We start from the raw sequence: 22,190 nt of genomic DNA on the forward strand, positions 1-22,190 counted from the left end.
TTCGTATAAATGGGCACATGGTGTTCAAAACAGTTGTAACCAAATGCACTTCAAAATAAGACAGGAGGAAAAGTTGCCATCCGAAAGAGACCAAGTGTAAATCAGAAAGCCTGCCATTAACTTAAGAACGGCCATGAGCTTGATTCATCTAATCTTTTTAAGTCTATGTATCTGTATTAAATGAAAGTCTACTTTTTCTTTTATTTGCTGCATTAAGAATGAATAATCTCGGGTTGCCTGAGTGGCTCAGGTGGTTAAGCGTCTGACTCTCGATTTCCGCTCAGGTCATGATCTCACGGTCTTGAGGTCAAGCCCCGCATTGGGCTCAGCGCTGAGCGTGGCTCCTGCTTGGATTCTGTCGCCCTCTTTCTCTGCCCCTCTTGTGCCCCACCTGTGCTCTCTCCCTCAAAAAATCAAAATTAAAAAGCAAACAAGAATGAATAATCTCTATGAAGGTTACTGCTATATATGGCAACTTATTAATTTTTAAACCTAATGAGATCAATAAAGTTGATTAAAACCCATATATCAAAACCCTCAGATAAACTGAGACAAGGAGTCTATTAACTTGGGTGGAAAAGGTACAATGGTTATAAATTAATTTGATTCATCCTAAGCAATTTTAGAAGATACGAATGAAATGGGGTGCCTGGCTGGCTCAGCTGGTTAAGCACCCACTCTTTTCAGCTCAGGTCACGATCGCGGTTCACGGTTGGAACCCCACGCCGGGCTCTGCGCTGACAGTGCTGAGCCTGCTTGGGATTCTCTCTCTCCCTCTCTCTCTGCCCCTCCCGTGCTTGCACCCTCTCTCTCAAAATAAATAAACATTAAAAAAAACAATAAATCATCTACAGAAAGAAGATAGGCACGAAATACATAAATGGACAGCATATCTGCCCATTAGGTCCTTACGTATTTTTCCCAGAAACACTCAATTTACACTCACGACTCACGAAGCAAAGGCATCTTTGGAGAGTTCTCCCCATGTGGCTTCTTACGACGCAACTCCATCAAACATGACAAAGGGGTTCTTTTAGATCTACTCCCATCAGAACCCACTAGGTTCAACAGGGAGGTCTGGAAACTTCCACGCTCAACAATCACAAGCTGCCCACGAGAATGGGCCAGTCTCTTGAATGCGATGTGAGAATAGGCAACAGGGCAACTTTCCAAGGAATAGACAGGCACCACAAGCCAACAACAGCTGACTAAGACAACGCTCTCCAGGTTTTTCCAGAAAGCTGTCTGCTCATTAGGTAATGGTGAAACAGGACAGGCCTGGCAAGCTTTTAAACATTCCAGCTGCAGTAGTTAATTTTAAATATTCCGCGAGCAATGCAGCGATCACAGAAGCCTGCCTTTGCGGGGAAATGGCCTAACATATCTGGAAAAAAAAAAAAAATCTGGAAAGAGCAAGTATCATCCTGAAGTGGAGAAACCCATCTGTTACTAGCTAATTGGGGGGCCTCAGGCCTGTCACAATGCTCCCCATCTGTACGGCGAAGGAAATAGGCCAGGCCACGTTTCTCCAGCTGGGGCAGGGCGGGGGGGGGGGGGGGGGGGGGGGGGCGGGAACCACAGAATCTTCTAGCTGGCTTTTAAAGAAACCAACACAGACCCCAATCCAATCGGATTCTCTGGGAGTAGGGTCCAGGCATCAATATTCGGGGAAGCTTAGCAGGGTTGAAAAACACTGGACAAGAAAGATGGTCTCTAAGGTTGCAGCCAGGTCTCGTTAATTAAGGGAAGCAAGCAGCATGAGCATACTGGATGGAACACAAGACCACACAAGACACAGGCAAGCGTAAAGAGAATTCTAACCAGGGACTCACAGCACATAGGTATCAGCAGAGAACGATCTTCTCAAGTGAAACTTGGCTTCCCTGTACGTGAACAATAAATATTCTTAATCAATAAAAACAATAACAGAACCATTCGCAGCCCAGAACCACATGAAAGGTATTATGTCATTAGCCTCTGGTGGCATTCGAACTTGTTATCCAACTCCAAACTTATGGCATACATACGTATCGAGCTCTGAAAAGTCAGAGACTCAAATCTCTTTAAAAACATTTTTTTAGCGGTGCCTGGGTGGCTCAGTCGGTTAAGCGTCCGACTTCGGCTCAGGTCATGATCTCATGGTCTGGTTTGAGACCCGCGTCGGGCTCTGTGCTGACAGCTCAGAGTCTGGAACCTGTTTCGGATTCTGTGTCTCCCTCTCTCTGTGCTCCTCCCCTGCTCACACTCTCTGTCTCTCAAATAAATAAATAAATAAACATTAAAAAAATTTTGTTTAATTTTTTAAATGTTTATTTCTGTGACAGAGAGAGACAGACAGAGTGAGAGCTGGGGGAGGGCAGAGAGACAGAGAGGAACACACAGAACCCGAAGCAGGCTCCAGGCTCTGAGCTGTCAGCACAGAGCCCGACGCGGGGTTCAAACTCACAAACTGAGAAATCATGACCTGAGCCGAAGTCGGATGCTCAACCGACTGAGCCACCCAGGCGCCCCTCAACTCTCTTTTTAATACAAACTATAAATCAACGAGCATGAAAGTAGGTTGTTAATCTCTCACTGGAAAATTCCAAGAGTTGATAGGGCAAGAGGACTGTTTTGTAGGGACAGATACCCTCGTAGTTTTACGGAGGAAGGAGAGGACGTGTAACCATTACAGCCAGAACCAATACCATGACTGGAACGGCATTTGTAGGTCCATGCCTTTGAGTGATCCACTTGAATGGAGACTTAAAAAATAAAACAAGATAAAAACCCTCCTTCACCTGGCCTGCCACTGCCTTGAATTTTAGTCAGTAGGGCATGTGTTCTCAAACTACGGACGTTAGACGTAGGCCCCGTAGGAGGTCCGTGGACGCTATGAAACAGTGCGAGGCAGTGTGCGTGCATGAATGTACCCGTGCACAGAGGTTTCTTACTCTTTTCTGAGTCAAGAAACCCCTCGGTAGCCAGCTGCGACGGAAGCCAGATAGATCCCTTCTCGGAAAAAAAGACAAGTTTTCAAGTGCACTCAATAAATTACAAAGGGTTGCAAAGGCAAACAATGAACCGTAGCTACGAAAAGTGGGTTTTTTGAATTACAATACAGTAATAGCTATCCTTCCTTACCACCTTATTACGTAACAAGCTCTAGTTCTTCAGACCGCCGCAACAGGTGTCTTAATTTTGTATCTTGGGTGACATCAGCAACGACCTAATGTGACATGAAAACGTCTGTGGTTTCTATCAATGACATAATCAGAACTGTTGCTAATGCTACCGTGGTTCGTTGGGTGGGTTCCTCATGCAAAGAAGCGATACTTTCTGTTGGAGGTTATAGAAAACATCGTCCTCATCTCTGTTCACAATTGTCCTGAGTTCTCTGGATTCTAGAGGAGGGACCTTTGATCTATGTCTTTATCCATCCTGAAGTGATTTGTTTATAGGCGTCCAGGAAAGGTGGAACATTAGACCCCAGAGCACCCAGTGAACATTTCAGGGACTGGTGTCGAAGGCCCTGCAGACACAGAGCCCTGAACAGTCGCAAAATAACGGGGAGAGAGAGAGGGTGCAGTGCTCTCTGAGATGGGACCGTAAGGACAGCTCCATGATTTTCTGGAACCAAAATTCAAATGCATCTTATTTTTAATTTAATGTGTTCTGCAAAGCTCCTTAAAAAATGTACAGTGACTTGTAAGATACAAGAAGCGTAGCAAAAGCTCATGAATCGGAAACGTAGGAGACAGAGAGATGGGAAAACAACACAGGACATACAGCGAAATGGCACCAAACATAAATCTGGTACAAAAAAAAAGGAAAGTGAGCCTCGAATTCACTTCTGAGCTTGCTGGCAGGCATCTTGAGGCTGAAAACCCAGACAGTTGCACAAGTTACAGTTTCCAAAGGATGATGCCAAAAACAAAACAAAGCAAACAAACACGTCAGAAAAATAGAACCTTTCTGGTACTTGGACCAGATAGAAATTTCTCCCGTGGGTGTCTGTAAAGAGAATACCATGTGTCACAATAAATGAACAATAACCTCAATAGTATCATTACGGGAGAAATGACAATGAGTTTCTAGGAACCTTTTTAAAAGTAATTTTTTTAAAAAACAAAGCAGGGGCGCCTGGGTGGCTCAGTCGGTTAAGCGTCTGACTTCGGCTCAGGTCATGATCTCACAGCTTGTGAGTTTGAGCCCCGTGTCAGACTCTAAGGTGTCAGCACAGAGCCTGGAGTCTGCTTTGGATTCTGTGTCTCCCTCTGCCCCCTCTCTCTGCCCCTCCCTTACTTGCTCTCGGTCTCAAAAATAACCAAACACAGTTTAGTGGGGCGGGGGCTCGAGAAGGAAGGCTAGGCACTCAGGCCTCTGAATGCAGATGTGAGAGCTAGGCTGACAGGCCAGGGACCTGAGTAAGTCAGAACTCAGCACACTGACCCCCCACTGTCAACAGCAGGAAATGGCAAACTTTTCACAAAGGGTCAGACAGTAAATATTTTCAGTTTCACAGGGCACGTGGTCTATTGCACAGACACATCTCTACCACGAAAGCAGCCGCAATGTGTAAATGAACGGGCACTGCTGAGTTACAATAAGCTTGGTTTATAGACACGGGAATTTAAATCTCATATACTTTTTTTTTTTTAATTTTTTTTTAACGTTTATTTTTGAGACAGAGAGAGACAGAGCATGAACGGGGGAGGGTCAGAGAGAGGGAGACACAGAATCTGAAACAGGCTCCAGGCTCCGAGCTGTCAGCACAGAGCCCAACACGGGGCTCGAACTCACGGACCACGAGATCATGACCTGAGCCGAAGTCGGCCGCTTAACCGACTGAGCCACCCAGGCGCCCCAAATCTCATATACTTTTCACACGTCATGAAATAGAATTCCTCCTTTGATTTTGTTTGTTTTTTTGTTTGTTTTTTTGTTTTCTTACCAAGCCATATAAAGAAATGTAAAAACTGTTCTTAGCTTACAGGCTATAGCAAAACAGGGGAGGGGCTGGGTTGGGGGCCAAGGACGTAATTTCCTAACTCCTAGCACACAGGGTCACCCACCCCCACCCGGAGATCTCCTGGACACCCATCCATCTCTTTCCTCGAGTTTCTATCTATAGTCACTTTTTGAGATAATTACTGTTTCCACATTTTATAGGCACCTGCTCACAAAGCCAACCAGGATGACACCATAAAAAGGGCAGAATTTTTATGCTCCATGGAAATAAGAGCATAATCCAGGAAGAATTAGCAGCAAAGAAATGGTTGAGTTCCCGGTCTCCTCGTTAAAATAAACACACACACACACACACACACACACACACACACACACACAGTAGTAAACCTGAATATACAACTTTCCCTGTGTCCAGGATCATGTGTTAGTCCTGGAGAGACATATAAACACATGTATAATTATCACAACCACTTAATCCACCTGTTACGGCTGTTACAGCCCGAGCTCTCTCGATGGAAACGAGACCACGTGATGTCTCATGACACACAGTGAGTTGGTGCAATCCCGCGAAGAATTCAAATATTCAAATTCATTCAAATAATCACTCCGATGTCCCTGAGCCTCTGTCTGCGGAGACAAAATGAGGTGTGAGGGGCCCTGGGAACCTGGGGTTGCCACTGGTTCCCAAGAAGGCCCTGTCTCTTAAAGCTTATTTATTTATTTTTGAGAGAGAGACAGAGCATGAGCAGGGGAGGGGCAGAGAGAGAGAGAGAAAGAGAGAGAGAGAGAGAGAGAGAGAGAGAGAGAGAGAGAGAGAGAGACAGACACAGAACCCGAAGCAGGCTCCAGGCTCCGAGCTGGCAGCACAGAGCCCGACGCGGGGCTCAAATCCACAAACCGTGAGATCGTGACCTAAGCCGAAGTCGGACACTGAACAGACTGAGCCACCCAGGCGCCCTGCCCCCGTCCCCATCTCTTTATTTTAGCGTCCTCATCTGTGATCTACCCATTCTGGAGAGCTGCTCGGGTCAGTGAGAAGAGTGTGATGCAAGAAAGGGAGCGTGCACAGCCCAGAGGAGGCCCCCTACAGATCAGGGACGCGACAGTCACCCCTGTGCAAACAGCACACATCAAATCGTGTCTCCCCGAGACACGTGACTGCATTCAGCACATGCCCCAAACCGCGTGGTTCGGGGGGGGGGGGGGGGGGGGGGGGGCGGGCTCGACACAGGTCTCAGTCGCCCTTCCAAACACCGGCCCTGGACACGGTGGGCCTCAGGCCGTGTTGATACCCCTCTGTGTCTTTTTTTCACTTTTGCGACTGGTCCTGGTTAGGAGCTGTGCCTAGGATACGGGCCCCTCGCATCGTGAAGGATTAAAATTCTGTGCTGGTCTAGCACACGCAGAGGCCAGGCACGCAGCCAGGGGGCTCTGGGGACGCGTAGCCCATGAGTGCTTGCCTGTGCGGCGCTCACATAAGGAACAAGGCAAAGGCTACGGTTACATGTGAGTCACTGCAATTATTTCTACGGACACTTACTCCTGAGTGTATGCATTCACCCCCTGGAACACTGGAGCTTTGTGTTACTCGAGCGAGATGCTGGGTTGGATTCCAAACATCACTGTTCCCAACGCTGGCCGCAGAGCCTCATCCAAACTAGAATTTACTGCCTTTTAACGGCATTTGCTAAAATCCACGTCTTCTGAGGAGCACACCACATTCCAGGAAGCCCCTGAGGGACCTTCCTTTCGAGGGAAGCACAGCATCTTGCTGGTTTCGTCGCGGCATTCATCCGCATCCACGGAGACAGGATCTAAAAGTGATGTCTAAAGGATCGGAATAATCCTCACTCGGAGAGTCTTAGTATCCGTCACGTCCGTTACAGTAAGACACGAAAGAAAGAGAATGATTGAAGACACGTCTGGCCCAGCTTGGCCACTTACAGCTGCGTGTCCCGAGGCAAGTTACGTAACCCCAACGAGCCTGAGCGTCCTGGACTATAAACTGGACGAAAACAGCAAGTGCTTCGTAGGTCACTGTGAGATAAGACTCTGGAAAGTCCCTGAGTTAATGTCTGTCCCTCCCACTGTTTAGGGAACCCAGATGGATCAATGAGATACCTTTCTGAACCCTGAGGGAGATTTATAATGTAATCAAGAATTCGTATCACCGCGTGGCGTTTAAAAGGCTTATTAAGGGGCGCCTGGGTGGCGCAGTCGGTTAAGCGTCCGACTTCAGCCAGGTCACGATCTCATGGTACGTGAGTTCGAGCCCCGCGTCAGGCTCTGGGCTGATGGCTCAGAACCTGGAGCCTGTTTCAGATTCTGTGTCTCCCTCTCTCTCTGTCCCTCCCCCATTCATGCTCTGTCTCTCTCTGTCCCAAAAATAAATAAACGTTGAAAAAAAAAAAAAAAATTTAAAAAAAAAAAAAAAAAAAGGCTTATTAAACGGTGGACTCATACACACACACACACACACACACACACACACACACAAAGGAAGAAATCAGGTACTCATGATGACTCCGGTTTTTCCACTCATTAAAGTAGCTACCTGTGCAGGTACGACACATCCTTTTGACGGAACTTTCTATCCGGGGTGTCTGGCACGGGGACAACGTGGATTCTCGTGATTTCTAGACTGTCTCCACACTACTCTCCTCATTGAAATAGCGTGAGCCTGCTCCAGGAAGGGGTTCAGTCTCGCCCCGCCTATAAGTACACACGGCCAGTGCCGCTCTCCTTCACACCATGAGGGTAGGCTCCAGCCTCCCACATATGGGCCTCCTTGAAATTGGAATCTAGGCCTTCCTGTTGTTTGTCATTGAGGAGGTGGCCCGGGACTTTACTGACCTCCTGATGACAGGATGGGGCAACTCCCAAAATGTTTCTTCCAACCATGGTGGAAGGTGCCTCTTATAATCTCACAGCTTCTAGGTGCCCCTCATCGGTCCCCAGTGAAGTGGAATCAGTCGCTATCTGGTCGCCAACATCCTTAAGCCTCAACCTCCATTTGGGTCAAATCCTTATTGTATGAAAAATGCACTGGTGGCCCAGTCTGCTTTTTACCTTCTAGAAATCACAGTTACTACTTGGCTCAAGTATTAGCAGTTTTAGTGGAAACAAAGCATTCTGTTCGTGTTTGCTAAATACTGACAAAGTGGGAACATGGGCACCTGAGGGGCTCAGTCCCTTAAGAGTCTGACTTTGGCTCAGGACGTGATCTCACGGTTTGTGGGTTCGAGCCCCGCGTTGGGCTCTGTGCTGACAGCTCAGAGCCTGGAGCCTGCTTCGGATTCTGTGTGTGTGTCTCTCTCTCTGCCCCTCTCCTGCTCGCACTCTGTCTCTCTCTAAAAAATAAATAAAAGTTAAAAAAAAATGTTTAATTGTCTCTCTTTTTAAAAAAAAAAATAATAAATAATTGAAAAAAATAAAAAAATAAGCAAAAAACTATTGCCCATACTTGTGGCGTCTGAAAACAAAGAAAATTCATTTTCCCGTTATTCACCTCATGTCACCAAAAGGGAAAAAAGTGTGGGATGGTAAAGGTCACAACATTTGCTAACACCTGCCATTCACTCTTTTCTAAAAAGCGCTGGGGAATATCTCTAAGCAGAATCCATTATTATCTTCGTGAGGTATTAGCACGAGGCAGCTGCCAAAATATTTTACAAATGAAGCATACTAGTTACCCAACCCAGCTGCGCTATTGCTACTGGGTGTTGAATCTCATTCCCTCTGTGAAATAAACACCTTATTCACCACGGAGGAGCTAATACGATTTTTAGCATCTCCTGTGGGGAACTCTCCAAAGACTTCTTTCAGTGAAAGAAGTCCCCTTCTGACTATTTGTCCACAAACTTGCTTCATGAGCTGTTAAGGCCTAAATGAGTAAAAGCACAGGAACCCTCTGAATCGGGTGCCAAACGCATAAGGGCTCAGCGCTGGAGATAAACAAGTCACAACAGAGAAGGGATTTTCTAAGACAACGCGCTCTCCACATCAAAACTCCTGGTGCGTATGCAAATCCCTCGGGTGGTATTTTTTTTTTTTCGTTTTTTTTTTTTGTTTTGTTTTTGTTTTTTATTTATTTTTGGGACAGAGAGAGACAGAGCATGAACGGGGGAGGGGCAGAGAGAGAGGAGACACAGAATCGGAAACAGGCTCCAGGCTCCGAGCCATCGGCCCAGAGCCTGACGCGGGGCTCGAACTCACAGACCGCGAGATCGTGACCTGGCTGAAGTCGGACGCTTAACCGACTGCGCCACCCAGGCGCCCCCCTCGGGTGGTATTTTAATGTCTCGGTTTTATCAGCTCTCTCCTTACGATTAAACACAGTGGGATGAATATACAATTTTTTCTTTCACTTTTTAGTAACTACTCAAAACGTCGTGGTACTACTGACCCAATGGCCCAAGGTCTGTAACTTGTATACTTTAGGAACAGACTCCCTGCTGGGACTTGCCACCTAGGTAAATTTGCCTGGCAGGACCACACAATCATCGTAATTGACCGCACGGTAGGTCATGAACTTAGGAGAAGTACACATGGATGGATTCTGAGGTTAGACTGGAAATTCCGAGAACTATAAGAACTGAGGCTTTCATGCGCAACTGACAAGGTCCAGCTTCTACCGAATACGGTTTTATCTGTATCGCACAGCATATAATCATTGACATCTCTTTTTCTCTTTTCTTGATAAAACGATTAAACCGTATGAGAAGGCTTAAGGAAGAGTGAGTGAGGTTGGGGGAGCGGGTTGAATTTTCTAACGAGAAGCAGGCCGGCTAATGAGAAAATATTTCAGAATGGTACCCTTACATTTTTCGAATGTTGCTCTTTGGTCTGTGTTTTCTATCTCCAGAATGTCAAAACAAAATGTGAAAGCTAAATCAGGGTGTAATCATGACTCACCGATAATCAGCTTTGGGAGTGGTTTTTTCTTCATCTATGGAGAATACTTCCTAGTCAATAAAAGAAACCAAGCTGCAGAAAAATGGGCTGGGCTTCCTCCAAAGAGCATATGATTGAGACAAAGGTGCTGGGTATGGAGTGAGTGATCAGAGTTCTACCTTTATGGTGGTGTCACCAACCAGCTGGCCAGGAAGGTGGCCACAAGCCTTGACAAAGGTTTTAAAAGCTGTGTATCAATCGCAATTATAAAGGGCTTATTAAGATGAGCTCTGAATTTTTCTTCCAGAAGTAAAATGCTAGGGTTCCTTTAAAAATATATTTTTTAGGGGCACCTGGGGGGGCTCAGTCGGTTGAGCTTCCAACTTCAGCTCAGGTCATGATCTCACGGTTTGTGAGTTCAAGCCCCATGTCATGCTCTGTGCTAACAGTTCAGAGGCTGGAGCCTGCTTTGGTTCTGTGTGTCTCTCTCTCTTTCTGCCCCTCCCCAACTTGTGTTTTCGCTCTCTCAAAAATTAAAACAGAAAAGATAAAATAAAAATAAAATAAAATAAAATAAAAATATCTTTAAGGGGCGCCTGGGTAGCCCTGTCAGTTAAGCATCCCATCCAACTCTTGATTTTGGCTTAGGTCATGATCTCACAGTTTGTGAAGTCGAGCCCTGAGTAGGGTTCTGCACAGGCAGCCCAGACCTGGTTGGGATTCTCTCTCTCTCCCTCTCTCTCTCTCTGTTCCTCCCCGAGCTCTCCCTCAATCTCTAAATAAATAAGTAAACTTAAATATATATATATATATATATTTTTTTTTTTTTAAGTAGGAGCAGCCCAAATAAAAAGTAAGTAATTTAAAATTTTAGCTTAATAGGGAAAAGAGTTTTAAAATTATATGAGAAAAAAAAAAAGAAGAAAAACAATTGTATAAGAAGTTACTTGGGAATTTTGTGGATTTTGGCCTAGAGCGCTCGAGAACTGACTGGGCAGAAGGTTGAAAGAATAGAAAGGCTGTGGGTGGGGTGTTACAATTACAAAAAGTAAATGCTGTGTTTACAAAAGACTTAATGACAGAGTTTGAATGGAGTAAAAAACTATAATTGGAAAATACAAGGCTTTAGTAGCTATAGTTAATTATGGCAAGACCAGATCCTGGTTAGGTTATTCAGCAAATGATTGGTGAGTAAACCAATGCACAGATACATACGTGAAGACTTGACAGGAAATAAAAAGGGGAAAGATTTTAAGAGACCTTCAGGAAAACAAAATAGTGTACAATGGGACCACATGCGGATGACCAAAAAGTGAATTCAGGTTTTTAACAGTAGGAAATACAAGAAAATAAAAATCATCGCCAACATCTTGAGTTGCTGATTTTGCTAGAAATTGGGAAGACATGAATTACCCACAAATAAATGATGATCGGGGAGAGTACAGATGAATGAGGTTATGGGGATAACATCTCAGACTGCACCCTCGGTGATTTATTTAAGTCTCAAAGTAAAGTCTGCAAATGATTTTCAAGGCACAAACCCAGCATACATTAAGAAGGAGAAAGGCACACCTGCGGGGCTCAGTCCTACTTCAGCTCAGGTCATTATCTTGCTGGTAAGCAAATTCGAGCCCCATGTCGGGCTCTGTGCTGATAGCTCAGAGCCTGGAGCCTGCTTCAGATTCTGTGTCTCCCTCTCTTTCTCTCTCTGCCCCTCCCCCACTCTCTCTCTCTCAAAAATACACAGTAAAAAAATTTTTTTTAATAAGTAAAAAGAAAAAGGAGAAAAGTCATTATTATTAGACTGGCCACAGACACTTGGCGGATAAATATCAATATTTTTCATAACAAAACACATAAAGCAGATGTTAACCAGATACTTAAAGCAAATGATCACCTTTAATGATGTAGCATTTGACGTAACAGATTTATGCAATGTTTAGAAAAGCTATGCAGTTTTATTGCCAGACGTTAATATTTGGTGCCGGATAGATTAAACCTGCCATATTTATGTTGCAGTCATGTTAGAGCAAAACGGACTTCCGGAGTAAATCTGAAATGCAGAAAGAGTTGCTGATAAGGTTTCAAAGGAAGTCACACGAGCCAACTGGTGGAAGTCATTGTATACACCATGTGTTATCACAAAAAAGTTTTGGTTCAGGTTTTTAGACAGTCGCCCTCTTGCAGAGAGAAGAAATATTTCCATCTCGTGCACTAATTTATTCTAAACTGCAAAAATGTTTTGATGATCGAAAAGGCGGAAAAGAGGAACAAGACCAAATCTGCCCAAATAGAATGTTATTGTTAACTGACCTTCCTGAAAAGCTTTATTTCCTATTTATGGAAAGCAAAGGGTGCTTAGATGCCGGTGCGAGTCTGAGAAGGGGCTTGGTGTCCTGTGCCTGGTACTGGGCTTGAGGAGGGAGGGGCCGAGTAGCTCTGGGGGCTCTGAAAACAGAGGGCATCAGGCCTGCTTCTGATCCCGGACAGACCCCAGGGGGGAGGACGCACAGACAGACCCCAGCAGCCCCCAGAGCTCCTCACAGTGCCAGCTCAGTCACACAAGGGCAGGAATCCAGTTCCCACGCTCCTGGGAATGGCGGAGAGTGTCAAGGATCTTAGCCGGCCTCGCCACACCTCCCCCAGAACGGTGCTGGGGGCAGCACTGACCTTGGGGTACCCAAGGAGGGCATGGGGAAGCAAGGAGAAGGGGCCTTTCAGACCGGAATGCACTTGAACTGGACCCACACTAAGGATGAGACAGGAGCGTATACATCTCAAAAGACGCCCACACATGCAGAGCCATCAAGACAAGGTAAGCACTCCCCACCCCGACATTAGTACTTTGTAGGGAAAAAGGATTAAATTAAATCTTTCTGACTAGCAAACTGATTTAAGTTTTTAAGCACTTGTTTTTATTTTTTTTTATTTTTTAAATGTTTCTTTATTCAGAGAGAGAGAGAGACAAAGGGGGGGGGGGAGAGGGAGAGAGGGAGGGAGAGAGAGAGAGAGAGAGAGAGAGAGAGAGAGAGAGAGAACAATCCTAAGCAGGTTCCGAGCTGTCAGCCCAGAGCCCGATGGGGCTCGATCCCAGGGACTGTGAAATCATGACCTGAGCCAAAATCAAGTCAGACACTTAACTGACTGAGCCACCCAGGTGCCCCTTGTGAAGGTAAAGAAATGATATGAAACGTTACTGACACACAGAGAATCCAGAAGAGGCAGAGATCTCCGTTTGCAGTAATGATGGTCAAGGTCATATACATTTCCTTCCACGGAAACAAGTAGAAAAAAAAATGCAAGTTACAACATAAAATAATCTCACTGGAAACATCGAAAGCTGACAAGATAATAAGAAACCACCAGGTTAAAATCTGCCGGGAAGAGGCAAGCAAGCAGGGAGCTACGTTTGTCCTGATAGGGGCAGGTGTGAACTGATTCTCACAACTGATTCTGACGGCCTTGCAGGGAGAGAAATCAATCAGAAACTGAAGCCCAGAACATGTCCAAGGGAGAAGAATGAAAAGAGCCCTTGTCAAGGTGAGCGGCAGGGGGCTCAGAATCCCCCCCAGCAAGTAAGAGTGCATGAGAATACACCCGCCTCCCACCCCACACGGAGATCCTGACCGGGGAGGACACTCCACCTAGGCACTAGAAGAATCCGGAAAAAGGGGCGGGGTGGGCGTCAGCACTTGTAGTCTACAGCTGGCCCTTGTGCGCCAAACTGCACCTCCAAGTCACCTCACCTGGGTGGTCTGAGACTCGTCAAGTGGTAAATTTAGGTTAAAGTGGCCCCAGGCACGGGCAGAAACAAAAGCAAACTCTCCCCGGAGGAGAAAAAAAAAAAAAAAAAAAGGGCCATTCATCCTAAGCCTCCAAGAATCCCTACAAGTCATTTTTCAGTGGTAATGACAAATACCCAGGCAAAAATAAGCAACCGCGCAGGGACATGTAGATAAGACAGGGGGAAGGGGAAATCTCAGGAGAATACAGATCGCCCAAGGCGAATTCATCCTGGGATGAATTCTGTAGGCATTTGTGCAACAGCTACGTGTTGAGCATCTAGTCGGTTCCAGGTTGTATGCCAGGCTGCTGGGCATGCGTGCCCTTTCCGCTGTCACATGAACAAGTCACCCAGGGGACGCAAGGGGAGTTGAAACACCATTATATTTATATATCCATTTGCTTTTGGTGTCTGTTTTCCTAAGACTTGCAAGCACGAAGACCAAGGAGTGCCCTTGACTCTTTACTGATAGATTTTGAAATAAGCAGTGATCTCCCAGAGAACGGAGATCGACCTCATCCATTCTGGCCCCCATTCCCCATTCAAGTTACGCCGAATTCACCCCTCAGCAAACCAAAGAGCCACCTACATTAACAGAAAAGGGACAAAAGACACAGATAACTATGTCAGGGTGGAGTGCATTTAACTGTAAAAGTCCACAAAAGAGGATTTGGGAATCATGGCACGAATTGGACAACATTCATTGTGAGGCAGGTCTGGAAACAGCCGGAGGCACAGGAAGGGTGGAGAGAAGTTAGTCCAATACTGACCGAAGGCCTTTCTCGGTTGGCCAAGGTGGTTGGCAAAACCGTGTTGATAATCTGGACACACTTCGGTGTGTCCACACTGCTTACCCCCCTTGGTCTCCTGTCCAGCTTTTCACAGTCAGGGTGTGTATCATCACTTCTATACGCCCGCAGCTGTGTGCTCTTATGAAATATTCTGGTGGTTCTTCTGTACTCGGCGTTCGGAACAGTAGGACCTGCTTTTTCTGCTCCCTGTTTGCCCCACCAGGACGGTGTAGTGTAGGAACAACAGTTACCGCATCCGGGGTGCTCGCTCCGGGCCTTGAGCTGTGCGAGATACTTTTTTTAGGGATCATTCACTCCTCACCAGAATTGTAAGGGGTAAGTGGTCATTACCTCCATTTTACAGATGGGGTACTATGTGCCAAGGATACAGAGGGAACAAGAGCCTGAATGCGAATCCTGACTTGCTCCTGGCGTTCTCCTCCTCTGGAGATGAGGCCCCGTTTGCTGCGGGGGGTGCAGGCTGCGGTGCGGGTGAAATGAGATACAGTGTGGCCTCTGGGGGAGCGCTGGTTCCTCCTTCCTTCCAACGTTTACTCATCTGAAAATTCATGTCTTGCCTTGGACAGCATATCCAAATAGGTCTAAATGTAGCTACTGTTGGAAAAATAATGTCCTATTGTATAGAATCTTTAAAATAATAAAAGGTAGGGGAGCCCGGGTGGCTCGGTCAGTTAAGCGTCTGACTTGATTTCGGCTCACGTCATGAGCTCACGCTTTGTGGGATCGAGCCTCAAGTCAGGGTCTGTGCTGACAGTGTGGAGCCTGCTTGGGATTCTCTCTCTCCCTCTTGATCTGCACCTCTCCTGCTCATGCTTGCTCCCCCTCCCTCTCATCAAAATAAAATCAACAATCTTGAAAACACTAAATAAAATAATAAAAGGTAGATCATCTCTTACATTTATGAATAATTCTAAGGTTCCAATGCCCCTTCACCCCCTCCCCAACCATTGGTTGGTTGGGGCCTTTGGAAAATATTTTCCTATCTCAGTTGTCTTTTTTAGGTCCATTGTCTATCTCCTGTCTCCAGGACACAATAATATTGTCTGAACATAATAACATTGCCTTGAAAAATGCTAATCCAGGAAATGATGCAAGAAGAAAGAATCAGGCCTTTGCCTTTCTTTCCAGTCCTCTGGAGCGCTCTGACTCCTTCCTTCTCCTGGGTATGTGTGTGTGTAGGGGGGATGTTGGTGGCCAGGTTAGAGTTAAGTCAAGGGACGGAGGGGAGTATTGACACACAGCCATCTTTGGTTTTCATGGTAAGGATGTTGAGCCCAGCAGGAATGTGCTACCTTCCCTTTTTAAAGAACACTACATTTTTTGGTCAAGCTTGTGAGAAAATCATCCTCGAGTCTCTCATCCGGAAAATGTGGCAAAAAAAAAAAAAAAAAAAAAAATTGGGGGGGATGTATTCATCCCAGGATACTGCCTGACACACAGTAGGGGCTCAACAAGTATCTGAAGTTACTGCAGGCGACTGTATATTGAACATCCTCTTTAACAACGCAGAAAAGAATGTAATGGCTCCCGTGAGTCTCTGAAAAAGCCCAGCCTCCCCTCTAGGAGAGCTTCCTAGAGCAGCAAGACTCACTTCTCAAATACTGATTATTTCAGAGGCCACACACGTGGATATCTTTTGCTTTGGACCGCAAGGTTTCAGAATACATCTTGAGTTAGCATTTAAAGCTTGAGAGATTTCCCATGCATTTAAAGCTGGTTTGTCTGACCCAATCGCATCTACCTGGCCCTTTGGGCACGAGTGCTGGTACCTGGATTATAATCGTGTTGGCTACATAAAAGTTCAGGAGCCCTGCAGCTTTTTCAGCTGAATCCTATACAGCACACACACACACACACACACACACACCCCAAAGAAAAAACAGAAGGTTCAAAATGTGTAACCAGAGAAAGCGAAGCCTCTGGCGGTCACGTTTCTACACTCTCTCTGACCACACAGTTCCCAGGATCAGTGTGTAAAGCTCCTGGTCTCAAACCCCACTCACTCCAGCAGCTCTTGCGGAGTGGGGGCATGAAGGGAAAGCCCACCTACCCCTTCCTTACTAACGCTTGAGGAGGCCCCCTATCAGAACAGGGAAGGAAAGAATTAACCCCCACCCCCATTTGCAAAGCTACCAAGTGCCACAGCAGCTCATCACTTAAAAGATACCGTTCCGAATTTTACAGAAATTAACCAGACTAAATGGGACTAAAACACAAGTGATTTTCACTTAACAATATTTTTAAAGATACCACAATACTGAGAGTCTCCCCACTTTAAAATAGCTCCTATAAAAGGCAGCCGGATCCCATCCCTCTTCCTGGGCCTTCCTGCTGGGATGGGTCGTGTGGTCTGAAACGAAGGCGCCCCTACCCCCTTTCCCTGCAGCCCCTGAATCGCCCCACCAGGCTCCTTCCCCAATTCTTGGCTTTCCACGTCTCCTCCCAGCCCGCCAGGAACAGACCTCAAAGATAGCTCAGTAATAGGCAGTCTATAATCACAGTAATAAGCACGTATCAAGCGCCTACTATGTGCCAAGTTCAAGTCTAACTATGGGAGCGGGGTCAACCCATGCGGTAACCACAATCATCAACCTGAGGCGTGCAGCGTGGTGAGGACGGACGCTCAGCAGTCAGACTGCGGGCTGGGACCCACGGAAGGCTTGCAGACCACCTGATGTGGCCCAAACGCCTTCCGCAAGGCTCCTCCCAGGTCCGGTCAAGGATCACAGCTGCCATTTTTAGGATGCAAAATTAACAGGAGCCCCTACTGCTAAGTGAGAAGGGAACTTTTCTCTTTGACAAGCCCTCTATCTCCCATAACGGGGCGGGGGGGGGGGGGGGGGTTGGGGGGCGCAGATTAGTTCCGGACAAAACCGAGCCTCTAAAAGCAGCTAACCCGCCGAGCCCAGGAACCCCCGGGCCCGGAACCGATGCCAACAGGGAGCTGACTCCAGCTGGAGGGCTAAGCGCTGCGGGTGTAGACAGCGGCAGCTTCCTCCGTGAGGTCTGTCATTAAAGCGCACTCCGAGGAGGCTGCGTGGACCAAGCCCCGGTGGCTGTCGCCGACGGGCGCCCAGCGACCAGACCTGGCGGCACCGGGCTGGGCTCAGCCCACCGCCCACCCCAGCGGCGCGGAGCTCACACGGAAGAAAAGGCGGGTCCCGGGAGGCCCTTGGGGACGGGAGGAAGCGTCCTGCCTCGGCCCCTCTCCCGCGCCCGGGACCCGCCGCGCAAGCTCCCGAGGTCGCTCCCGGGCGCGGCGACCCCGAGGGGCGCAGGCTCCCGGAGGCGCTGGCGGAGAGGGCCGCCCGGGGGTCCCCCCGCTTCCCCTCCCCTCCCCCTCCCCCGCGCGCTCGGCGGAGTGGGACTCGGGCCCCCCCACCCCGGCAGGCGCGGCGGGGGGCGGGCGGCCCGCAGCCTACCGTCTTCTGCTTCTTGACCCCCGACATGCTGGCGGGCTGGGCGCTGCGCGGCTCCGGGAGCGGAGGCGCGGGGACGCTCCGAGCGCGGCGGCGGCGGCTGGGGCCCGGCTCCCGGGAAGGAGGTATAAAAGGGCTCCGCAGACACGTCGCACTTCCCTTGACCGGCCCCCTCCTCCCACTCCTCCCCCCGCCGCGCTCCTCTCCGCCCCGTCGGCTCCGCCGGCAGCGCCCAGCCCAGGGGACCCGGCGGCCGTCTGGGCGGGGTCCCGGGCCCGGCCCCCCGACTCGCCCAGCCGCTGCGCCCGCGCCAGGCCGGGGTCAAGTTCGCCCTGCCCGGGCCGCTCCCGGCGGCGGCCGGGGCGCGCCCCCGCCCCCGCCGGGAAGGATTCCCGCCTCCGGGACCGGCTGCGGGGCGCCCGCGCGTGGGCAGGGTCCTCGGTGGGCACCGACGGCCGGCCCCGCTTCGCCTCCGCTCGCAGCCGCAGCCAGGGGGGGAGGGCACGCGCCCTCTGCTTCGCGCGCCCCCGCGAGGGCATCAAGGCCTCCTTTCTCCCCGTTTTACAAAAGAAGCGATCGAAGCTTTCAGACTTTCCCGAAGGTACATTCTGAGGCCGGGGGATTCAGACCCGGGCGGGCGGCCTCCGCAGCCCAGGCTTTCTACCCCAGCGTCCTCGAGCGTGCTGCTAAAATCCAGAGGCCAAGGTTCACCTGCGCCTTTGCGCCCGGCGCGGTGCTAAGGGCTTTGCACGCACTCACTCCTTTGAGGTCGCGGTGTTTCTCCCCGAGTTACAGATGGGCCCCTCCTCCCCACAAAGTCTAGGAAGCAAGGGCAGCCCCAGACAGTGGCCAGTGGTGGCCCTGCAACTGTATTCCGTCCCCCGCCCCTCCCCAAGCATTCCTCTAGTACTTCTGTGTGGATGGGCCCTGTGGGGAAAGAGCAAAAGAAAGGAGGCCCCACTCCAAAAGCCTTATGACCTAGACCCTCGGGCATCCGAGATTTTATCAGATTTTATGGGAAGACAGCATGAGGCCAGCCACCCCTCTTAACCCAACCGTCCGCGTCTGCCAGGGGCAAAGAAGTAAGGAGGGAAGCTGTAATTCGTGACAAGCAGTTGGCAGGCAATCACTGGGTATCTCACCCCTTGCAAATGCCACCGACAGATCAATAAGACAGATACCAAGAAAGAAGCAAAAAGGAACCCCGAACATGCACAAGGGCCACATGGCTCATTTCCATTACGTTCCTTCTGTAAAACGGCTGCAGAAGTTCTATCTCCTAGAGAGGTGAAGGGTGGAACTTTATTTCACACCGAACTGTTCTTCTGGAGGGCTACCAGCTTTCCAGACGGACACCTGAAGACCTGGGCATTCACTCCTTCCCTATGGGAAGGCGGGAAGGAAAAATGTCAGGAGCCAAAAACTCCAGAGTCAGCCTACATGCCTGTGCAGTCTTGAAATGTCAATGTATTTATTTTCTTACCCGCCGTGAATAAGCACTCACCACCCACTTCAACTGTGAGCAGCCAGAGGGCAAATGCTGGACTTGAGTTTTTGTTCTAGGCGCCAACACTCTGAATTTACGTGGTTTAAACGGTAACATCCACGCTAATGTCATCGGAAAGAGCCTGTTGTATGGGTTCCGACCGTATCTTGAACCCTGCCAGATCCTGCCCTCTGCAAAAAAGGTGGACTGCGGATGGAGAAATGGCGATTTGTATCACGGTTGTGGTGTTTCATGTTGCCTCTCAAATAGCGGTGTTTTTGAAACCGAAGGAAGTTAATCGCAAGTCCCTAAGGGTCACCTCCTGGAAAAGGAATATAGGATTGTTTAGACCTGGGGGAGGTCTTGACATGCTTTGTGCAATTGCCCTGTATTTCACAGAGGCAGTGTGAACCACAGAGGCAGTGTGAAGACGGAGAGCCTGACCCTTGTCACCAGGTGGGGGGAGGGGGGGCAGCAGAGAATTAAAACCCAGGTCAGTGACTCCCTCAATGCCCTGGGAGCTGAATCACCCCATCACTCGGTCAGCAATTTCAAGATGCCATGAAACCGTAAACTGGACTATTTATCTTGTTTTAGATATAATTAATTTTCTAGAACTTTGGAATAGATAGGCTTTACAACTTATCTGGAAGCAGTTCTTGTGAAATAGAAGGACCCAAGCTGCTCTAAGACCCTTGAACATCACAGCATCCGTCTCACGAATTCAACATGGTAACTCACTCAAAAGCAAAATAATCATTCTTTTTTACTTTCATGGTTGTTGTTGTTGTTGCTTTTTCTTTTAAAGGCAATGTCTTGGGGCGCCTGGGTGGCGCAGTCAGTTAAGCGTCCGACTTCAACCAGGTCATGATCTCGCGGTCCATGAGTTCGAGCCCCGCGTTGGGCTCCGGGCTGATGGCTCGGAGCCTGGAGCCTGTTTCCGATTCTGTGTCTCCCTCTCTCTCTGACCCTCCCCCGTTCATGCTCTGTCTCTCTCTGTCCCAAAAATAAATAAAAAACGTTGAAAAAAAAATTTAAAGGCAATGTCTTGAATTCTTTTTCATTTCACTACTATCTTGGGTCTAAAAAAGGACATGCCTTCTTATGGGCAGCTGGTAGCTTAATTTTTGGAGACTATGATTCCAGCCCATTCAAGCTTGAAAGAAGACTCATTCAGGAGAAGGGTTGAAGTCTGTCATTCATATGGACACCAGTCCCATCACTTTCTCAGTAGTGTTCCCTCCAAGACTCCAATGGGAATCACTGTGGGCTGCATTGTGCCAATTTGTAATCCTTACACGAATGTGCACTAAGTTGTTTTTTTTTTTTCTTTTTTTTCTTCTTCTTCTTCCTATTTACTTTTCTTCCCTCCAGAACTGGCTGGGCTTAATAATTAACTTAATGAGCTGGTGGTTACTGCTTGGTCCTTTTCTTGTTTAGAAAAGATGGACTCAGTCAGCTCCCACAAATAAACAAGGGAAACACATTTGCAAAGAACAACAGTGACGGTGAGATCTTTATGCCATAGGTTCTCCAACACATTTTGGGGGTTGGGGGGGTTGTGGGGCTCATCACATTTTAGGGGATCTAGCCTGGAGGCATGCTCCCCAGGATGGCCATTCCAAAAGAATGCAGCTACATTGCCCCCTAGTGGCTGCAATGAATGGAAAAAAAAAAAAAAAAAGACCCAATTGTTGAAACCCCCTTAACAAAAACTTAGTGGAACAGCTGCCTTGAGTCAAGAGGCCCTTAGAGAAAGTCCTCTAAAGGACCCAAACACTCTTCCCAGGCACATGTAGTCCCAAATCAAGCAAGATGTGGTCCCTGTCTTCAAGAAACTCACACTCAAGTACAGGTGACAAGTGCCTTCCACATCTGTCCCAATCATTTCAATACAATCCCTAACTGGACAGGTCAAAATGGTACATGCCTTAGCCAGGCACATCCCTCGTCTTTGAAGCACAGCTAAAGGGTTCGGGTTCTACTGCGGCATGGTTCTGCTGATAGGAGTTCCAGAAACCGCTCTCAGCAGACATCTCCAACAAAGTCCAGTTCGGGATTTTATAAACCACATTAAGTGCCCTGGGACACCTGGGTGGCTCAGTCGGATGAGCATCCACCTGACTCTTGATTTCGGCTCAGGTCATGGTCCCAGGGTCGTGGAACCGAGCCCCACGTCAGGCTCTGTGCTGAGCATAGAGCCTGCTTAAGATTCTCAGTCTCTCTCCCTCTGCCCCTCTCTCCTGCTCGTGCTCTCTCTTAAAAAAAAAAAAAAAAAAAGGAGCAGGAGAAGGCTGTAAGACAGGACGTGTGCCAAGTGCAATCCGGCAGCTCATTAGTCATTACCAGATACTTCCTGTGTCCGGGGATGAAAAGTCACTGTCCTGGGAGTCCACGGTCTGGCGAGGGAGATGGATATGTACACAAACAGTTCCAAGGGAACGCGGTAAGTGCTGGCATAAAGGCATATTCAGAGTAACAGGGAAAGAACCCTCCGACATGCCATGACCGCTGGACTATGAAGAGATTCTCATGGGTGGTGATAATTTGAGTTTCAAGGATACGAGAAAGCCAGGTAGACGGGTGATCTGTCACCAGGCTGATGTCCCTGCCGCACGGAACACCCCGCCATTCCCTGGCCTCCTTCCAGACGTGCCCCAGCCTTTGCTAAAGACCCAAGCAGAGCAGAGCAAAGCTGCAACCAGGCAGAGCACACAGCAGCATGGACTCGCCCGCCAAGAACCTGCCCACAGAGGAAAAGCCCCCACCCCCAGGCAAAAGGGACAGTCTTCCTCCATGTCTCAGGTGGAATCAGGTCCAAAGTGTCTACTCTTTGTATTGGTGGT

General features: G+C 48.4%; 1 protein-coding gene across 2 annotated transcripts in view; it reads right to left on the bottom strand.

The window, feature by feature from the left end:
• The window catches only part of PAPSS2 (3'-phosphoadenosine 5'-phosphosulfate synthase 2), a 75,333-nt gene extending 57,215 nt beyond the window's left edge, over nucleotides 1-18,118 (bottom strand). The window contains exon 1 of one of the 2 annotated variants that reach the window (XM_058696312.1): nucleotides 17,862-18,118. In XM_058696312.1, the coding sequence (XP_058552295.1) occupies nucleotides 17,862-17,888 (27 nt within the window). In that variant the 5' untranslated portion in view covers nucleotides 17,889-18,118. The remainder of the gene's footprint in view (nucleotides 1-17,861) is intronic. The other variant, XM_058696314.1, reaches the window with a different exon arrangement.
• Between the last annotated feature and the right edge of the window lie 4,072 nt (nucleotides 18,119-22,190).

The sequence above is a fragment of the Neofelis nebulosa genome, chromosome 13 (assembly GCF_028018385.1).
Source record: "Neofelis nebulosa isolate mNeoNeb1 chromosome 13, mNeoNeb1.pri, whole genome shotgun sequence".
NCBI classification, from domain to species: Eukaryota; Metazoa; Chordata; class Mammalia; order Carnivora; family Felidae; genus Neofelis; species Neofelis nebulosa.